Source organism: Ambystoma mexicanum, chromosome 2q, assembly GCF_040938575.1.
Source record: "Ambystoma mexicanum isolate Mex_15411 chromosome 2q, UKY_AmexF1_1, whole genome shotgun sequence".
Taxonomy (NCBI): domain Eukaryota; kingdom Metazoa; phylum Chordata; class Amphibia; order Caudata; family Ambystomatidae; genus Ambystoma; species Ambystoma mexicanum.
In genome coordinates this window covers 1,234,432,171-1,234,453,385 of record NC_090924.1, presented here as the reverse complement: position 1 = coordinate 1,234,453,385, position 21,215 = coordinate 1,234,432,171, and the positions used below count along the sequence as shown (strand labels likewise).

The following is a 21,215-nucleotide window of genomic DNA, read 5'->3' as shown; positions in this document are numbered from 1 at the left end:
TGTAAATGTTGGTTCGATTTTATAACCTGATTGCATCCCTCAGGAATTTCATTGGTATGCTTGGACTTAGCACAGGTTAAAGGTATGTCAAGCAATATCACTGGGTTCTGTTGATTTAACCATCAAGAACCCTGACCTCAAAAGGGGACATTTCATTCAGTGGTTATTCAGTTCCTTTTAAGTACACACAAATGCAAAACACCTCAGTTGCAGAAAGGGTGAGTTCCAGTGCAGGTTGAGATAAGACTTTAGTATATGATTGTTGAGGCAGCAAGGGTGTTTCGATGTGACAATGCAGTGTTTGGAGTGGAGGTCAGGGTGCAAGACTAATGTAGTTCGGATGGCATAGTGAGGCCCCAAGACATCGGATCTTGTGATGGCTTGGAGAAGGTGTTTAGAAAAGGTTCTGATTATTTTTCTGGAGAACAAGTTGGCCAGCTGAAAGGAACATTTTAGAATAGTGTGTGAGAGGTTGAACAGAATGCACATTGGCAACTGTATAACATTCTTCAGGGCAAGGAAGGACCCCACAAAGGAGTCCTTATCGTGGGGAGCTAGAAGGGGACATAGGACGTGTTAAAAATAATTACTAAGGAATTCTAATGGGGCTACTAAAGTGAAGACAGAGACATCGGGCTGAAGGACATGGGCTAATGATGCTGAGAGGAAAGTAGATAGAAGAGAACAGGGATACACCTGTGCTGGATGATAGGAATATGAATAAGGTGTTATCACCCATACTCCTCGAAGTATACAGTTGCACAGACGTTCACTGTCTTGGAATTGAGAGGTGATTGAAGGGAAGAGTATGGGAGGGGACAGTTGTTGCCATCAGCCATGACGCAAAATGTGAACTCAAATTACGAGAAGTTGCCAAATAGAGATGTGGTGTCCAGGGAGAAGAGGTTGCAGTCGAAAACAAAGGCTTGGGAGTGCTCCTGCCAGTAGCAGTGTGATTGTGGAGTTGGTGAAATACTGAGCCTTTCACCAAAGCCAACCTAACAAATGGGATAAGAATGGGAAGACTGTGTGGTGATGCTGACCAAAAAGGAAGATTGATCGGTAAAAGTGTCACACAAACTACAGTATTAAAAGTGGCAAAGTGTTTCAGAAAGGGACAATGGAGTACACTTCTCTATGTTGATAAGCATTGAGGACGTTTTTAACATGGGTGAGTGAAGTCTCATTGAGTGACGTCTCTTACATTTTGACTGAAGGGTATTTAAAATGTTATTAGTTGTGAGGAAGTGGGAGAGCCTGTTAATCAGCAAAGGATTTTTAAAAAGAAGTCAAGAAGTGGGATGTCAATGATCACCTTTTCTATACCTCAAGTGAAAGGTAATTTCTTTCCCTTGATAACGCGGTGTGTTATTACCAATTTACACACATTAATCCTCACCTATTGAATATTTCTCTGATTTCCAAACAGAATCAAGACGTTTCAAAGCAGAGATATTGATTTCAAGAGGCATAAAAAACATATATTTTCTAGTGATAGCAGTGTTTCTTGTGTCTTATTTGTTTATGTATCTTGTCAAAATGGGAGACACAGGAATGAAAATGCCTTACAAAGTTTGTCAAGCTGCTAGAAGAATGTGAAGGCTCTTTCAATAACTTATGTATCTAGGTATTTTGCACAAAGGGGTACATGCATGAAGTAAACCTGTTAGCTCTTACCAGAGCAAACCTCACATGCTTGTGGTATGTGCAAAAATACCAAATGTAACGATGCACCAATGATAGTTCCATATCCATTTGCAGAGATTAGCCTATCGAAATATGAAAAACCCAACATCTGCATTTGTGTAAAATAAAGCCAGGCCCACTTTGTTTTGACCAATCACAGTTATTTCCGTATTTACTGACAGATGTGAAGCAATTGCACACCTTCAAATTCCGAAATCCATTTCGTCATTGTCATTCAAAGTGAATTGCACAATAAATACATTGCCAACTTAATGAATGCCAAATTGAGTCCAGTATGGTCACAATCCCTGATCTGTAATTAGGAATATTTTTAACCTGATGAGAAATACTCTGCAACAGCCCCAGAAACTCAATGTCTCTAGAGCTCTAGTTCTCTCCAGCACGGCTCCTCAACGTCAGAGGCGGCCGTGCTAGGCGGTGCGGCCTGATGTTGCCTCTACTGTTGTAGGGTGCTTTACTCGGAACACTGAGCTCCTCGCTGACGGTGCCGGAGCTCAGGTACGGCGAGCCCAGCCTGCTGGAGAGGGGTGCATTGCCGCGTTACCAGCGCCTATCAGCGGTGTGTGTGCGGCGCCACACAGAGGTAGGGAATGAGTGCATCCCTAGTTACGGATCTCCGGCTGTTTTTCATGCTTCCTGTTCCCTTTAGCTACTTACAGCGGCGGCCGCGATAACACGCGGGTACAAGGCTTGAGGGCGCAGCTTGTAGCACGCTTAGAGCCCTTCGTCTTAGGATTTGGATGGGCTTGGAGCTCCTGTTGCTCCTTTGCCCTCTTTAACCCTGCACAGGTTTAGTGCTCTGCACTTCTACCTTTCTGCACTTCTATCGCAGCTCCTTTGTCAGCATGTCAGGTCTGACGACAAAGAGCATTCTAAATGGGGATAAAGTCATTGTCACGCATAAAGACCTCGAGAACATGGAGACTTTTAGTCCTCAACATGCTGTGGAGGATGTTCCTTCCCCCCGCTCACCTTCTCTGGCTCTCCAGGGGAGAGGCAGTCGTTTCTCTGAGGTTCTTGCCTTGAGTGGCAAAAGGAGATTAAAGCTCCAGAAGGACCAGATCCTCCTTAACAATCTCCTGTCCAGTAAAAAAATTGGCGCATCTGTGAAGAGTGGGAATTCCATAAGACTATCTACGAAGTCCCTTTTACCTCCTGTATTTAAGCTGTTGGATGACCCGGATGCAGAAAAAGGGGGGCGCACTATGAATAAGGCAACTGATATATCAGAAGCCTATAATCAGATGAGTGCCTTTTCAGCATCAAATTACTCACCTCCAAAAACAGGGCAGTCAGGACCTATCATTTCTAGTACTTCTGAGAGGGGATTGGACAGTTCAAAGGTTCCCGAAACTTGGCTGTTACACAAGAACCAACTACTGCTTGACCTAGCGGCCTGTTCAAACCTTGCAGAATTTCAGTCTTCGGTGGCTTTGGTGGGCTCAAAACCTTATGAACCGGATATACCAACCCTCGATACGTCTCTCTAATCTGCAGATAACCTAATGGATAAATATTCACAAACTACGACGACTCAACAGGGGTCACATCAGGGCTGTCAAACTGACACCGTGGGTCTCCGCCATTGAGGTATATGCAGCAAGTGAACCCAGCAGTCCCTATTGCACGTCCAGAGCTTATTAAGTCTGCTGAGATCATGGACCTTTCAAAGAACAAGGATGTACGGATCAAGAACTCGGCTATGGCTAAAATCACCGACCATAAGCTAAGGAGCTTTGCTTTGGATCCTAGAAACATCATTATTACTAATGTTAAGAAACCAGGTCAATTTGAATCCAGGGAGGCCCTTAAGAACAAAATCGTAGCCTGGCTTAATCGGAAAGTGATGCCAAACTGTGTTAGACCTCAGGACCTTAAGGTCCTTAGGAGAATACAGATCGAGAACTGGTGCAGTGCAGAAAACATGGACTGCATTATAGTGGGATGTGGATCTAGTAGCCTACCCTTGTTTTTGCACAAAATCCTGAAGCTGAATCATTTATCATTGACCTCTAATTTAAATATTGTACTGAACTGATATCCCCTAGCTAGGGATCTTATGATTCTTACCGTCTGCTTTTTTTATATGTTTCATGTTGCATATATTGTATGTGGTTGTTTTGTCTGTATGCGCCATTATGCCTCCGGGTCAATTGAGCACGATATAAATTAAATAAAAAAAATAAAAAAAATAATTAAAAAAAACATACAGGAGCAATTCATACCCTAGCACTCATTTTGCATTGGTGGATATTGATGACTTGATGATTTGTTCCAGGACTGTACACAACGGTGGCATCATCACTACGTTTCTGGTATTAATATGTGTCAAGGAGTGGTCTATATGATCCTCTTTTGTATTTCTTTACATCCGTGACAACAAAGGCGCCACCCTTGTTGGCTGGATTTGTTATAATCTCGTTAATTGTAATGAGTGTTTGGCCCTTCACGTTCTGGATAACACCATCTCTTTTAGAAGCAAAGGCCAGCTGGAAACAGCTATGTGCAAGAAACCCATTGAGTTGAACCTTTATCAGCACAGGACACGTTTACATCCAAGCCACATGAAACAAGCTGTCATGTACAGCCATGCAATTGGTACTAAAGCATATGCTAAAACACCAGGACAAGAGACAAGCAGCTTCCCACACTGCACACATCCGTTCTACAAAGGGGATACTCAGCCCGACAAATTGACAAGGGGTTTGTGCTTTTACATTCCCAAGGGAGAACCTGTTACAATACAGAGGAAGCAGAGCTACAGAACACCTCTAGTGGTCGACTATCATCCAGCATCATAACAACTGAACAGAATTGATTAGGACCTACAACCAATATTTAGCTAAAATGAAGAACTGATATAGCCCTCCTAGCCAGACACAACTTCCACATCCACAAATACGCATACGACACACAGCTATACCTCCGGATCGACTCCATCAAGGACATCCACAGGCTCAAAACCTACCTCTCACAGATCTAGTCTTGGATGTACAGTGCACACTTGAATCTCAACCCCTCCAAGACCAAACTCCTACTCCTCACCAACATCGCCTAACACCCAGACATGCAGACCTGGCTATCAACAACAAACCTTCCAGGCTTCACACTCAAGCTCACTTCCGGTGCCAAGTCCCTTGCGTTATACATCGACAAATACATCTCCTTCATTACACACATAGCTAAGAAAACTCAGACAGCTTGGTATCAGCTCTCCCTCCTGCGGAAATGCAAACCCTTCCTCCCTCCAGACAGCTTTAGATCCACCGTTCAAGCACTGGTTCTATCCCACCTGGATGGGGGCAAAATACACCGCGAAATCCTCACATCAGCCTGCCTTGTGCCCCTGAGAAGTATCCTACATGAGGCCACAAGCCTCTTCAATTGTCTACTCAGATAAGTCCACATCACCCTGGCCCTCATATACCTGCACTGGATCCCATTGCATGCACAAATCACCTACAAGTCTTGATGCATCATCTATTAGGCAATCACCCTCAAATCACCAACCTTCCACGCAGAGAAACTCAGCATCTACCGTGAACAGTGCACCACCAGAAGTTCAGAAAAATGCAGACTTGAAATCTGCTACTGCAAAAAGGAAAGGACCAGAAAACAAGCCTTCTCTGCCTACACCCCAAGACAATGGAACCTACTCACCATCAGCATCGGACTCACCCCACGCTCCTACAGTTCAGAAAGGAACTCAAGACCCACCTCTACAAGGAGTCTCTCCTCCTCACCACCTAGGCCTTAACATTGCTCACTGCACCACATGGCTCGCTAGATGCCATCTGCCCCTTCCTCCCCGCAACCCTGTACAGCTGTACCTCTCCCCTGTGCCCCTCTGTATCCTACCCCTGCTGTATATCTGTTCCTTTGTTACCTCTGAAAAGTGCCCCGTTATGCATCTGTACTGTTGTATATCTCTGTAAAGCTCTTGTTATGTATCTGTATTGTTGTCTACCTCTGTAAAGCGCTCTGTTGCTTCTCGAAGCTAGGTCCACACTCAATAAATACCATAATAATAAATAATAATAATAATAAAAATCATTTTAGTTTAACCATTTAATTGTCTTCAAGCAGCCAAAAAAGCTAGCACAAGTCCTGACCAAAACAACATTTCCATTGGCTCAAGAAAAACGGAGACCTGGAACCTATTTATGCAATTTTAGGGGATGCAAAACCTGCCAACATATCTGCCCTGAATATGAAACTGTCAACCTCATCAAATGCAAGAACTGCACACACGGAAAGTACATAGGGGAAACTTGCCAGGAACCAAGTGAAAGATGGGCATGCAATAAAGGATGTATGATAACAGAGATGAAAGTTGCACCAGGTCTGACCATGCCCCAACCCATTGCCGAGCATAAACGAAACATGAGGAACGTTTAGTAAACCACCAATGGTCATGCAGCTGCCATGAAGAGTAGAATAGGGCAAGAAGTAGTTTGCATTCACAGAATAAGGGCCAGCTTGCCGAATACCCAGACAGCGTTTACAAGTAGTATGGAGATGGGTAGGTAGGGAGAGGTTGCAGCGTACACGGGCAGGGAGTAATGAACGGTGGTATGCAAAACACACAAAGAATCACAACATGGCAGAGATATAACAGAAGTACTGTCATTGCTCAGACCAAACCCTGCAAGGCCTCAATCCTGAATTAATGCATCCTGACATAAATTTGCTTAACAAAATTCCAGGCATCACGATGCTAAGACAGTAGCCCAAGCACCAAGGTCAGTGTCCCTAGAGGAGGTCTGCTTAGAAGCTGAAACTGCACCAGATAATCTTTCCCAGGGCACACATCATGCAAGTATATACGTTAAATCGTTTTTATTGGTAGCAGTGAGAAATATCCTTTAATGTCAGGTGCAAGTAACTACCATACCAAGTGATTCCAATATGAATTAATATATACTGCCCCAAGTGGCTGCCAAAGTAGATGAAAATGAGTCCTGAACAGTGATCCTTCACCACGTGATCGAAACAAAAGTAATTTATTTCAGGCCCAGTTAGTTGGTGCACCTGTGACTTCCTTAGCACATCCAGACATAGATACGAAATGCCAAGGCCACAAACAGACTGGCAGATAAGGCCTCAATCCTGGGAACGTGAATGGAGTAACTTCTTTGAACTGGATCATAGCGGTTCGCCCATCTCTCCTTCCTCGCCACCTAATTTGGTACTGCATAAAAGTGCCCGAGACCGGATGAGTAAATAACTGACAAATCAAACCATGTTCTTCTTATCGAGTGGTGTAGTAGATTGCCAACCAATTGCTTGTTAGTGTTGTAAACCTCCAGGTTCAATGCTACCAAGGGGGCACATGTACCATTTGCGCAAGTTACATGGTAACGTCAAGAGTGATGTGGTGGGTGACAATGGGGTGGGGATGTCAATGAATGCAGCACTGCTTGCATTAGGGGACACACAAACAGGCACAGCACAAGAAGTCCCATTGTGGAACACAGTGAAGGGTGTGTGCTTTTGGCATAGTAAGGGATATTTGTATAGAGTGGGCACTGGGTTGGGGTGCAAGGGGCCTTAGGGGATAACATGGTAGGGGGCTTTTAAGCAATATGTGAACAGTAGAGAAGCCATTTTATTGTAGGCCTTTGTTAGGACAGCGCATAATAAAAGAGCTGCAGGCCTTTGTGTGACAAGTATCATGTAACAGAAATGACCTGCAAAGATGTTGCATGGCTAAAGTTTCCAATGTGACCGCAGCCCCAGTGAGTCACTTCAAGAGATACTTTCGAGGCCAATGGGCTAGACACCTGGTTGCACGAGGAGAATTGGCAGAGAAATAGAAATGAAATAAAGTTAATTAAACTCCAGCCACAGTGTGGTATAGAGGCATGAGAAGGGAGCTGCATGGCAAGAACATTGGGGTAAGGGCTAGAGGGCCCATGACAGGGATACAATCAGTAGAGAGAGGTTTTGGTGTCCCTAGGGTGCAACATTGTACAGTGTCCTCCCTGATGTCCTTGTGCCACATCATTGGTCAGATTCAGTGTGAATGTCTCGCCCCTTGCCATCTCAAGCCATTTTGAATATTAGACATTGCCAACCAATGGCAAACAAGTGTTTTTGACTGATCAGCACGATTAAATTACGTAATTGAGGGGCGGTGTGGGAAGGTTTGTTACGTCATGAGGGGCGTTAATGTGATTTTTTGCCAAAGAAATGGTCTACCCAATCATAATCACATAACATATACCAGCATATAGGGTACTGACGTGGTTCCACCAATCAGCTTCTGTGAGCTGCCCTACAAATGTAACTTAAATGTTGTACGATCATTTTGTAATTTGGGTATAAAATAGGTAGCCGCAGTGGGTGGTGTTGACAGCTCATTTCATTCATTTCATTTCCACCGGGCAGTCTGAGCCATGCATCCCAGTTGCTTGGGTCCAATAAGTTTACGTTATTTCTTGCTTGTTGTACGCTCCTTTTTTAGATTGTTTTTTGTTCCGGTGACTACTTTTACCAGAGGTCCCCTGGTACTTTAGTTTGAAATGTATCATTTGTAGAAGAATGTACCTAGGAGGAGTTGTGAAAGAACCAATAGTCAACGTTTCAGTTATAGAAAACTATATGTTCTATATTCCACTAAGCAACCGAGTGAGAGCGCAGAAGGTGTTTTATTATAATTACTATTTCAAACTATGACATCAGCTATGACGTTTCCTTTACTTAAAACCTTTTTGTTCCTAACGCCTTTTTGAGATTGTTCTTTGTAAACTCTCCCAGTGGCTGTTTGTATCTGACTAAAGCTGGATTTTCTTGTGCACGTGGAGTTACTCCATTATTGAGTTTTTCCTCTTATTGATACATTTGGCCTATCTTAACATTTGGACGCAATGCTGAGATACCCACTGTCTGGGGAGGGTAAATGACTCCTCGCTGCATCCCCCGTGGACAGCGGAGACCGCCTGCAGTTGAGCTTTTTCTTTTATTGATATATTTGGCTTATATTAACCGATGTGTCCGTTTTCATATTGAAAGGAGATCTCCCAAAAAGAAGATCTAGATGAATATGGGAATTCATATTTTGCACAATGCTCAACTGAAAGAACAAAGCTTTGAATAGAGAGGTGGGCTTAATGTCTTACTATGGTCAAATTTGAAGCCCATCAGACAGAATACCATGTGAACACTGGTAGCCTATCCTTTAGGTTCATGAAGGTACTAGACATTACTATCTTTGCCAAGACATAGAGGTTACACAGCATTTGCCCATACTTAAAGCAACTGACAGTACATTATGCATAGCAGTGTAAAGCACTGTTTGAAACAATATTTTTAAGTGTTAGAAACACTGCAGCCAGTCGGTTTTGGCCTTCAGAATAGGTATCCACCATTTGAACATTTTCAGCTTTGGTGAAGATGATTCAAGCAATGCAATTTAGTCTGTAAAAATGAATAGAATAACACATGTCTTTTAAAATACTGCACTCCATGACATTTCCATCAAACATAAAACTATGCATTTTTAAATTCACAATTCACAAGCATCCCTGCAATATTTGGAAATTCACAGAAGATTGAATGCTCTGAATATGAAAATGTAAGCAGCGCAATATTTCAAACTGCTCTGTCTGCAATCTAATGATTTTGTTGTGTAAGTTTATAGCTGTTAAATAAGGTGACCACAACACTATATTCAATGCATGGTAGCCTTGCATGCAAAACTCTGTTTACTGTTCACTTTTGCTTTCGTCCAGCAAATGAAGAGCTTGTTGAACTCCAAATATCATGGTTTATTCCATCTAAGCATATTATTTTCAGTTAGTCTCATAGAAGTTATCAAAACTTGAATTTTCATGATTTTCTGAAAGCTAAACTAAAACATTGACAAACATGTTTTGCTAGTGAGAAAATGTGAACAAAGAAATTCAGAAAAAGCCTCTGGAATGGCAACATAAAGTCACATGATACCAGGAGAAGATGCACCCATTTTCATTGGTTGTACCATCTGCATCTATCCATGAAAGAGTAGCTGGGGCAATTTGGGAAGGAGAAATCCAACCCTTCTCTGAACCGTCCTCACTCGACACAACATCCGCATCCACCCGCATCCACCAATATGCAGATGACACACAGCTCTATCTCAAGATATCCTCCATCAAAGACATCCACAGGCTCAAGGGCTGCCTCACATTGATCCAGATGGCCAGTACTTACCTAAACCTCAACCCCTCCAAGACTGAATTACTACTGCTGACTAACACCACCAAACACCCTGACATCCAGACATGGCTCTCTGATATGAATCTTGCAGCCTTCACATGGCAGCTGGGGACCTGCGCCAAGTCCCTGGGGTTCTACCTCGACAGACACCTCTATTTCAAACAGCACATAGCAAGAAAGACACAAACGGCTTGGTATCAACTTTCTCACATGTGGAAAATAAATCCCTTCATCCCTTTAACAACTTCTGCTGTCCAAGCGAAGGTGCTATCCCATTTGGTGGTGGTGATTACCTTTTGGAAGGCCTACCATCGACTACCCTGGCACCCCAGAGATGTGTACTGCAGCATGTCTCTTCAAAGGACTCTGCTAATTCGACCACATCACCCTGAACTTTATTGAACTGAACTGCTCCCAATGCAAGCCTGTATCATCTTCAAATCTTGCTGCATCATCTACCACCCTGTCAAGTCCTCAAGATACCTCACTGAGAAACTCAGCATCTACAGAGGCCTTAGATCCACCAGAATAAGGTCATTTACAGACTTGAACTCTGGCAGTGCAAGACGGAAAGAAACAAAAGACAGCCCTTCTCTGTCTATGCCCTAAGTCTCTGTAACCACTTCACAGTGAACATCTGACGTGTCCCCTCACTTCTACAGTTCCAGAAGGAGCTCAAGAACCTCCTCTTCAATAGACGGCTCCTCCCTAACACCTATATCCACATACCCTACAATACCTGAGACTGGGTGATCTGCTCCCCACTGTTTCCTCCCCTGATTGCTTGTAAATCCCTTGCCACCAAATTGCCCACCCAACAGCTCCCCTGTTAGCTCCCTGCTCCCTTGTTTCTCTGCTTCCCTCACCATGTTCTTCCCTACAGGATCGTACAGTGATTCCTTGCTTCCTGAAGTTAAGTTCACGCTCAATGAATATAATAATAATAATAATAATAATAATAATAATAATAATAATAATAATAATAATAATAATAATAATAATAATAAATATTCTCCTCCAAAGTAGCTGGCTCCCTACTGTGGCATTCTCTGACAAATCCGCAATCCTGCAACCTTGCAATATAGGACCCCAAGCCTGCTTCCCTATTATCAGCTAACGGGAGTCTAAGTGGGTGGGTTTATGGTGTAGAATGTATTGATATTGTGTTTTATTTCACAATCTTTAATTCTATTTAGTGACTTCCTTGCTGAGAAATTGGAACCTTTGCTGAGAAACTGGAACCTTTGAAGAAAAGCATAGAAAGCGAAAAATGCTTCAATAAGTGAGTAAAGCAAAACTAAACAAAGGGTATCACATTGGTTGCCGGGGCACATTTGCTCTACGAAGAAAAATATTTTGAAAAAACTCCTCGAAAAATATATAGGGGGTAAGTGATTAAAAGGGGTGTGGTCGGGTTAATATTATAGGGAAGGAGGAGAAGGGACCCCCGCACTTTTTTTTAAACAGAAAATGACTTAAAAAAAATGTGCTTCGGCAAAGGGACATGGAACCAAATAAAAATTGAAAAATGATTTACTTTTTGGGTCCTACTTGTCCCACGTTCACCCGGAGACAGATGACCTTTCTTGTCTGCATCCCGACTGAGCAGGTGGCTTCACCATTCCAGCTGGTTGAGGAGTTGAAGGCTGAAACAGAGAGGTCTTCTATGCACTGACCCCAAGGACCAGTTTGCCAGTGATACACTGTACACGGGTGTTCGTTGCAGCTGCGCACCTCCTGCAAAGCGCTGCTGTTGGGACACTGAGACCCACCTGCAAAATGACAAACATGTCACACATTAGTGCTGTACAAGAAGGATGCCTAAGGAAATAAGGGCAAAATAGGGATACTTAGGGATACATTCAACCTTAAAGTACAAGAGTCTATCACTGCTTTGCTGCCTGTCGCTTCACAGAAGCTCACACATCTATTTAGCTGCAATCAGAGCTGCAACAATGGAATTTGGCTGGAAAGATTGGCAGCAGAGGTGTTTGTGGGCCAGGCTCGACTGGCCTATAGGGCAATGCTCGAACCAAAAACACAAAATGCTAGTGTGGGTGAGTTTTTTTGGTCCAAGTGGGACACTTATTTGGCCAATGTGTGCCAGTTTAATGAGTTACTTCACCATGCAGCTAGTAATTGTTACTGAAAAAATATTCTTTGAAATGCACAATTTGCATCACATTTCATCAAAACCTCCCCTTGGGTACTACTCAGTCTGTCACAAAAGGAATGAATTGCCATTTGGAACTTTGGGACACTTTTTAATTGGTGCCCGAGTCCATTGTATGCCCCATTCCAACCCTGTTGTGGGCCCATTAGGTGAAGTTGTCATTAGTGAAATGCCACTACGGAAAAGCAACCAGTAACATTCTGCCTTTCCACCATGTACATAGGGTTTGGAGCATGGAGACACGTGGTGGAAAGGCTCAAGGGAGAAGGGTGCGACAAACAAAAAAGAAATCAGAATGTCCTGCAACATTTTCACCAAATGCATTTCCGGGGTGGACAAGAGACACCTAATTACCTGTGTTGGTAAGATATCTCATTGGGCAAAGCGCTCATGGCTGCAATCTGTGTGAGATCTGCAGGTCGCTGGTTCGAATCCTGGCAAGTGATGGAAATTCAGTGATTTTCTGTGGAATTACCACCAAACGTCAATACAATTACCACCAGTCAGCCAGTGAAACCACCAATGGCTTACAAGTGGGCTACCGGCCGGGTAAACCCTCATATTTTGCATCCATAGGTCTCCATGGGCATTTCATCAAATGTAATATTAGTGGTAATTCTGTTGTGCTAAATATGCTGATTTACGATGGTAGACTGGTGGCTAAATCTCTGTAGGATAGCTCAGGGGCAATGCACTCGCCTTGGAAGCACAACGACGAAAAGCAACACAGGTTCGATCCCCGGGTCTGCACTTAGAAACCTCTGGGTATTAAGCACGTTATAAATAACCAATTACAATTACAATCCTCCACTTTGCCTTTGAACTCAGTATTCAGTGGCACTGTAGACATGAAAGTAATTCCTTGACTGCCTAAGAAGTGAGGGTAATGTAATTACTGCCATTTTTTTACGGCACTGCCGAACTATGAACAGGTTTGCCGATCATCATTAAAGCTTGTTGTAAGACAGTACCGCCTGCATTCTCCATCTTAATGAGATGGTTTAGTTAGTTGGAGGCATTAGCCTCCTGCCACCAAGGCAAAATTGGGCCCACGCGGAGATAGGCAGAATGGTGGTGGTGTAACAACAATCCTCAGAGTCGGAATGGAAAATGCAAGTTTTAGGATCCCCTCTTTCACGATTGACTCCTTTGACTGTTTGACACAAAACTTTCCAGAGCAATTCAAAAGTGTGGGTTGGTTTTGAAAAATGTCACGTACACACCACAGTTCTAAGCATCTCAAAAGGTTGTCTTCAAATGGATTTTAGGGAGAATTCTCCAAAATGGCTAATTTCCCTTGCCTACTGAGTCCCTCAGCAGCTTTGCTGGATTTCTAGGATTTATTTTTTTCACCTGGTAAGAGTGTGAGCCTTTTTTTCCCACTCTTACATGTGTTTTGCTGTGTGTGTTTAACATTATTTTGTTCATAGACTGTGGGCCTCACCTACTCCATAGGCATCATCTTTTTACTGTGTGTTACACAGCACCTTCAGTGCAGTGACACAGGGTTGTCTTTTTTTAGACTTCCCACTCAGACTCCATTTTCTGGGACTGACTACTGTCTCCCAGAACATATAAAGTTACCATTGACTTTATTAGTCTCTTTAAATTCACAGACCCAGTGCATAGAGTTCTGGAAAGGTTAATTGTCTGTCTCTCATGAAACATTGTTTTTTTCCATTTTCATTAAGACTTGCCTGGTGGCAGTGGTATCTACCCGATTTGTCCTACCGCCGTTATTTTAAATAGCCTTGGTATTGTTTTAGGCTATCTTAATAGCCTCAAACTTAAATCCGTTAGACCATATTTGTTTTAATTTGGTTCCGGCTAGGTTTATTCACCATTTCTTTTTGTAAAAGTCTTTCTTGTGTTTTACTCTGCACGCCAAACCAGGTTTGGTCCCTTTGTTCACCGAGCTTTGGTGGGCTTCTGCACAGAAGCCCTCCTGAGGCGCCTGAAAGTCTGGGTAAGCAGGATGTGATTGAGGGGGTTTAGGTAACCCAAGTCGCACTCCTGTTTGATTGGCTAGGTGACTGTCCCGCCAGGTCAGCCACCCTGATGTGTGATTGACAGCCAGGCTGTGTGAATGGGGGAAAACTGCATAAAAGCAGGTCTCTGGGACTGAGAAGGCAGAGTCGCCACTGGATCGAGAGAACCGAAGAGAAGCTGACAGAAGAGAACCTCTACCACGGCTGAACCTCCCGGTGAAGCCCTGCTGTGGGGCCGAATCTCCAAACTTAGTTGACAGGGACGATCTGCAAGGAATCCGCTCCCCCTGAGCTGGTATAACTAGTTCGCCAAACTGCAAGCCAGGCTTCCCTCCTTTGGTCGAATTTGCAGTGCACAGCTACAGTGAACCGGATAGCCAGGAGGACCGGACCCTGCTTGGTTGGGTTTTAATAAGCGCACCTTTTATTAGTTGCTTTGCTCTGTTGCTGGTTTCTTCCCTGGGCAGTGCAGGACCCTCCAGTCTTCCTACTTCGTGTCAGTCAGACAGTTGCTTCAGGAACCGTGAGCATGCAGGACCTGCCAGGAACGTCTGCCTCAGCTACAGCCTTCTTCTTTGTTTAAGGTACTGTTCAAATCCGGTCGCTCGTTCCATCTGACCGCGGAAAAAGTGTTTCAAACCTTTTGCCAATCTGAGGGCTTGTCCTTCTCTATTCTTTAAAGTAACTTTTCGCCAGACCAACTACGCTCTTGTGTGCGGTCTTCCCAAAGGGTACTGCACATAATTCTGCCTAACACTGGTGTACAGCGGTGAGGATCAAGTATAGTGATTACACTTAGAGTGCTGCTTTTACCTTGGGTCAACTAACCATAAGGCTAAACATCACTAAAAAGCAATACTAATCATGTCTGATATGGCAAGCTACAGTCAGGAGACTCTCCTTAGTTACACTGTAGATTATTTGAAAAATCTGTGTAGAGATAGGAATCTCTCTGTAAAAGGCAAAAAGTCAGAATTGATTGAAAGGTTGTTATAGGAACAAAGTCTGGGGAGTGGGTCTGCAATATCTACCTCACCAGCAATTGTGGAAAATGTTGTGGAGAATGATAACGTATCAGAATCAAAATCTGATGTTATTGATGAGTTAGATGAGGCAGATGAGTCTCCAAATATAGGCCTCACAGCCCCTCTACCTTCTCAGAAACCTCAACCTTTGTCCACTAGGACCCCATCAGGTCCTACACTCAGTCCTGAATTCATTGCTCTAGAAAATATGAGGCTTGAATTAGAATTGAAACATTTAAATGCTCAAACTGAACAAAAGCATCAAGAACTTAGGCTCAGAGAAATGGAGTTGAATCATGAATTAGAAATTAAAAAGTTATCTCTTGAGAATGCTTTTCTCCCTGAGTCTTCTAGGTCCTCCAGTCCTAAGAGACCCTATATGCCTAAAGAAATTGTTGGTATGTATGAGGCTAAGCTTAATATTTTGTATTGGTTGGCAATGGTTGAATATAACCATGGGATTCAAGACATTACAGGGGATCAGTTGCTTCCTTGGCTCTTCTCTAGGCTACCCACTGTTGCATCTGATGTTGTGATGGAGTTGGGGGAAGTGGATAGGATGGATTATGAGTGTGTGAAGCTAGCTTTAATTGCTAGATTTGTGAATACCCCTTCCCAGTATCTTTGGAGGTTTAGGACTCTCAAAAAGCATGATGGTACCCCTTGGGCTACCTGGGTATATGAATGATTGAAAAACTTTGATGGTTGGGTTAAGGGTTACAGAGTAAACACTTATGAAAATATGAGAAATCCTGTTATGTTGGAGTCAATTTATGATGCCTGCTCACCTGAGCTCAGACAGCACTTGGCTGATTCTAAGGAGATAGATCCAAAGAAGTTAGCTAAGGCTGCTGACTTGTGGTTTCCCAACAGGACTACTCACAAGGATTCTGGGGAAACTCAGAAGAAGGATCAGGGAAAGCAGCCAAAGAAAGACAACAAGAAGAATTAAAATACCTCCAATCCATAAGAGGGGCACAAACAGCAACATAAGGGTAAACCACAAGGGAAACCAAATCAGGCTAGTGTACCATCTGGACCCAAACCAGATGGAGGTCAGAACAAACCCCCATTCATCAAAACATTTGGGAAATGTTATGTGTGTGGGTCAACTGACCATGTTAAAGGGGATCCCAGATGTAAGGTGAAACCTTCAGTGGTCCACACTGTCTCCTTAGCCTTCTCCCCAGAGGAAGAAGTACCGATGGCAAGTGGAAACTTTCCACTACTGGCTGATGAACCCATGAGAGTCTCAGCTAGTGTTTCTTTAGTGTCCCTGGACTTATGGGAACAACAGAATTTAGATGTATATAATTCCATCCCAGATAATACTAAAGAGTATTATAAAGATAGTGTTCTTGTGAATGGCCAGGAAACCCCTGCCATCAGAACATTGGAGCCAGCATAACTGTGGTTAATGAATCATTTTACAAGGTGGAGGATGTTGCTAAGGCACCATAACACCTCACCATGTTAGCTGGAGGGCCTGTGCAAATGCTTCCCCAGTTACCAGCTCTCATCCAGTGTAATGATATGACTGTCAAGATACCTGTTAGTGTGCAGAGTCAAGTGCCTGGGAGAGTCCTGTTGGGTAATGACCGAAAAACTCTTGGAGGTGTGTCTAGTACGCCCAGGCCTTCCAGTAAGAGGAAACAAGAGCTCACTAGGCCTGCAAGGGAGAGGACCTTGAGAGGCTCTCCAGAGGAGTTGATAGAGGAAGCTATCTCTCCCACTCCACATGAGTTGCTCACTGCTATTTTTGGAAAGAAAGAGGCAAAGGGGAAACCCAAGACCTCAAGGAAAAAGACAGAAAGCACCCCTGTGCTACCAACCAGGACATCCCAAGATTGTCCAAAGTCACTCCTGTGACTCCTCCACCTGCTGAGGCAGAGTGTGAGGTACAACCCTGTGTGGTTGATCCAGTTTCTGAAGAGTCCGATCTGGACGAAGACATTGTTTTAGTTGGAGATTTAGACACTGTTGACCATCCTGAGCTGCAGTCTTTACTGGCAGAAGGTGGACCCAACAGGGCAGACTTCAGCAGAGGACAAAGAGTGTGCAGTCTTTACTGACAGAAGAGGACCTCTACCACGACTGAACCTTCCGGTGAAGCCCTGCTGTGGGTCTGAATCTTCAAACTTCTTCATTAGGGAAGATCTGCCAGGAATCCTCTCCACCTGAGTTGGTGGGACCAACCAGTTTGCCAAACTGCAAGCTAGGCCTCCCTCCTCTGTTTGGATTTGCTGTGCACAGCTACAGTGAACCAGATAGCCAGGACGACCGGACCCTGCTTGGGTTTTAATGAGTACACCTTTTATTCATTGCTTTGCTCTGCTGCTGGTTTCTTCCTTGGGCAGTGCAGGACCCTCCAGTCTTCCTACTTTGTGTCAGTCCGACAGTTGCTTCAGGAACCATGAGCTTGCAGGACCTGCCAGGAGCATCTGCCTCAGCTACAGCCTTCTTCTTCGTTTAAGGTACTGTTCAAATCCGGTCGCTCGTTCCATCTGACCTCAGAAAAAGTGTTTCAATAATTTTGGCAATCTGAGGGCTTGTCCTTCTCTATTCTTTAAAGTAAATTTTCGCCTGACCAACTGCATTCTGAACTCGTGGCAAAGACTTAACCGCAAACTACCCTGAACTGTGTGATCCTCTGCGTAGAGTTTGGTCCATTGACTTTGGCCCAGGGCCCTTGATTTGATTTCCTCACTGTAGTTCCTTTTTCTAGATTGCCCTGCTTACTTACTTGTTGGTGCTGCTCCACCTTTGCCTAACTTTGTCTTGTCCTCACTTTTAAATTGCTGGAGTGCCATTTTGATCACACTTCATTTTGAGCTTAACTTGTCCAGAATCTAATGGGTATGATGTATTGTATTAAGATAGTGATTTTTCAACTGCTTGATAATAGTGAAATTTGTATAACTGATGTGTAAATAAAATGTATATTCTTTTACTCAGAAACTTTGAGTCAGTGTTTGTTTGAATCATAGTAATTGCTGTCCCTTGTGAAACTATTGATACTGCTCACTTTACTCTTGAGATAAGTCTGGCTGCTTAGCCATCGCTAACACTTTACTGTTTAGTACAGGCTTGTACCAAAGGTGAATTTGTACTGTCACTTGTAGCCTTAATTGTGTGTGTTGTTCCCAAAGGGAACTGCATATAATTCTGCCTAACAATGGAAAGTGTAAAAAGAGCATAGTAACTGAATGGCCAGGTCTGCCACTGTAATGTAGTGTGGGGGCAGAGTAACGGGACGAAGGGGAGACCAGAGCAGGACACTTCTTCCAGTATGACTAGCTGGGGCACAATACCCGTAATGCACATGTGCAAACACCAATTGCACAGGAACAATTGCCTTAGTGTCAGCGCAAATAAACCTCAAACACATTTGCCATGGCGCTAATGAAACTACGGTAATCCCACCCATGTAGGATTATATTTTCATACGTGATCAGGGGAGGACTGGTTTACGGGGAACTCTGGAGATTTCCTGATAGGCCTCTGCACCCTGGGACTCTTTTCTGTGTATTTCCACATTTTCCCATAAGGAAAGTGTTGGGTTTGCTGAAAATGTGCAATGTGAGGCCACTTTGAACATTATTTCCAGGGCCTCATTTGGCTCCCAGTCCACCCCTGCTGTTGTAAATATCTGTAATAACTATTAAAAATAACGTTCTTTGTTTTATTTTTTTATTAAATGCATATACAGATGCATAGTAAATGCGCCCACCTCTTTTCCATCTCAATTCTGTAAACCATTGTGTTACTAATGCAGCTGCAGAGTCCTGGTTCAAGTGATTTGATGGGAGCACGTGTTGAAAGTAAGATCAACCCAATGTCAGAAGAAGTGCCAAGAGGACCACACAAATTGAATCTTGAAGCTCTTGGCCAGCAACTTTTTGCCTGAGGCTATATTTAGAGCACTGACATCTGGCCCTATGGAGCCAAAGGAGTGAAATGCCACCTGATCTCGAATGAGCACCTCTACAGACAGTAGTACACTGTGTGCCTATCCAGAGCAGCCCACGCATTTGTGCCTAAAACTCTTGAAATACATTGTTTTAATTCTCGTGGTATGACGTGTCAGACTTCATAAATGAGAACTGAGTAAAAGCAATAATGACATCTCAATGAATGCGGCGATGTCGCAGGACGACCTTTGCTCCCTGGGATAACATGAGCTCTATGCTCGCCCCCTGCTCCCTCTTGCCCACGGTGACAAGTTCAATTGTCATGTGCTTTATTGCCACTCAGCTGTAACAAGTAGGAAGGCTGGGAAGGACACACTCGCGCACAGACGGAAGGGGAGAATGATTGGCCATAATTACCCCAGCAGTAACCCAGCTCCCGTATTCTGAACTCAATCAATCACTTTCCCTGAACGATCAACAGTGTTTAAACAGAAAATATAATGGAAGTGTAAACATATAAAGAGAACTACAGCTAACCAAACATTTGAATGAGGAAATATTTGGTTTGCTGCTCCTAGACCTGTGAGTATAATTGAAGGTCAATACAATTATGCTTTTCAGGAAAAGGTGGCCATTGTGGAACTGTAATTCATGTTCATGTTCTCAAGTTATTCACTTATTGGCATTTAACCCAATTAAGATCTCTTTATCAAATGTAATTAAGTAGGCACTGAGGTGACCTAATCCACTCCAGTATTGTTACATGATTATGAATGCCCATTCTCTACCCGTGCATACTCAACTATTACCGCTATCAGTAGCACCTCCATGTTGCCTATGCACTACACAAGCCTAAACAAGTAAAGCTATATTGTACCATCAACAGTTATCAACACTAGCTGTACCCTGTACAACACATGCAGTGGCATCCCGCTTATATGGGCAGGGGGCACCGCCCCTGGCCTAAGCGCTTTGGATTAAAGCGCTATATAAACACAATAAATACAAATACAAGTGACTTGCCGCCTCCTCGACTCAGTAGCAGGCAGCACAGTCTCAAATGTGCTTTATATGCACAGGGGACTTTGCTGCCTGACCCTGAATGTAGAAGTGTCCTCCACTATGCAATTCTATTTGTTTGTTTGTATGTAGATGCATTTTGGCTCTGCAACAAATGTAGCACAAAATAAACACCTCCCATTATTGAGCAAGAAGGGTAGACATGCTGCCTCACAGGATAGTATTCCTCTCCTGTTAAAATGTTACGGTTGCAGAGACTAGTGGAGGGCTCTCCTGTCCTGCCTGTGGCAGCGCAGGCAAGTGTGGAAGGTGCATGCAGGTAAGGTAAGTTTTATTTTTAATGTGTATGTATGCATGCATGGATGAATGTATGCATGTATGTATGTTGTAGTTTATGAATGCGTGCCTACTAGGAATTTTATGAATGATGCATGAATGTGCAGGTGAAAGTGTTGTTTGTGTGTGTGTCAGCCCCACCCTTAAATTTAGGATACTGGGGGAATGTCATTCCTTTTGCCTGTTATGTGGGTAGACAAGCCTACATGAAATATAGGCCATTCTAGCCATGCAATAACACTTTGGTGTGTTTTGCCCTTGATGCAAAGCTAATGTGCATCAAGGGTAAAGCAAACATGACAAGTATTTTCACTGCCCTACATTCAATGTAGGACAGTTGAGCCTGGTAATAACACTTAATGGGCCTCATTTCGAGTCGGTCGGTAAGGGTTAACGGTCACCGGTAACGAGACCGGTGCCGTTAAACCCTTACCACCCTATTCCGAGTTCCCTTTGCGGGTTGGAACTTAACACCTGCTTTTTGCAGGCGTTAAAAAACCACCCTGCAAAGGGACCTTGGAGATAATTACGGCACCGTAATTTACGGTGCCGTAATTAGCACCTTCCCCATTCCCATTGAGCCCTATGGGGCAAAAATGAGAATGGGGAAGGGCCCATGGTGAATGGGGAATTACCGACCCCGCCAACCTTGGAATGGGGCGGTAATTCCGCCATCACCATGGCGGAGTCGGAATGATAACGGCGTCAACCAAGGCGCTAATAATGAGGCCCAATGTGTGTGTTTTACCCTTGATGCACAGTTACTATAGAAGGAATGCACAAGCAAGTCCATATAATAATATCATGCTTTACCACAGACATAACAGCTAAACACTACCAACCAACCCTGTCATGA

General features: G+C 43.7%; 1 protein-coding gene across 1 annotated transcript in view; it reads right to left on the bottom strand.

Moving 5' to 3' along the window:
- The window catches only part of THSD7A (thrombospondin type 1 domain containing 7A), a 1,346,262-nt gene that overhangs the window by 455,849 nt on the left and 869,198 nt on the right, over positions 1 to 21,215 (bottom strand). The window contains exon 8 of the mRNA XM_069648630.1: positions 11,444 to 11,678. Coding sequence (XP_069504731.1) covers positions 11,444 to 11,678 — 235 coding nt within the window. The remainder of the gene's footprint in view (positions 1 to 11,443; positions 11,679 to 21,215) is intronic.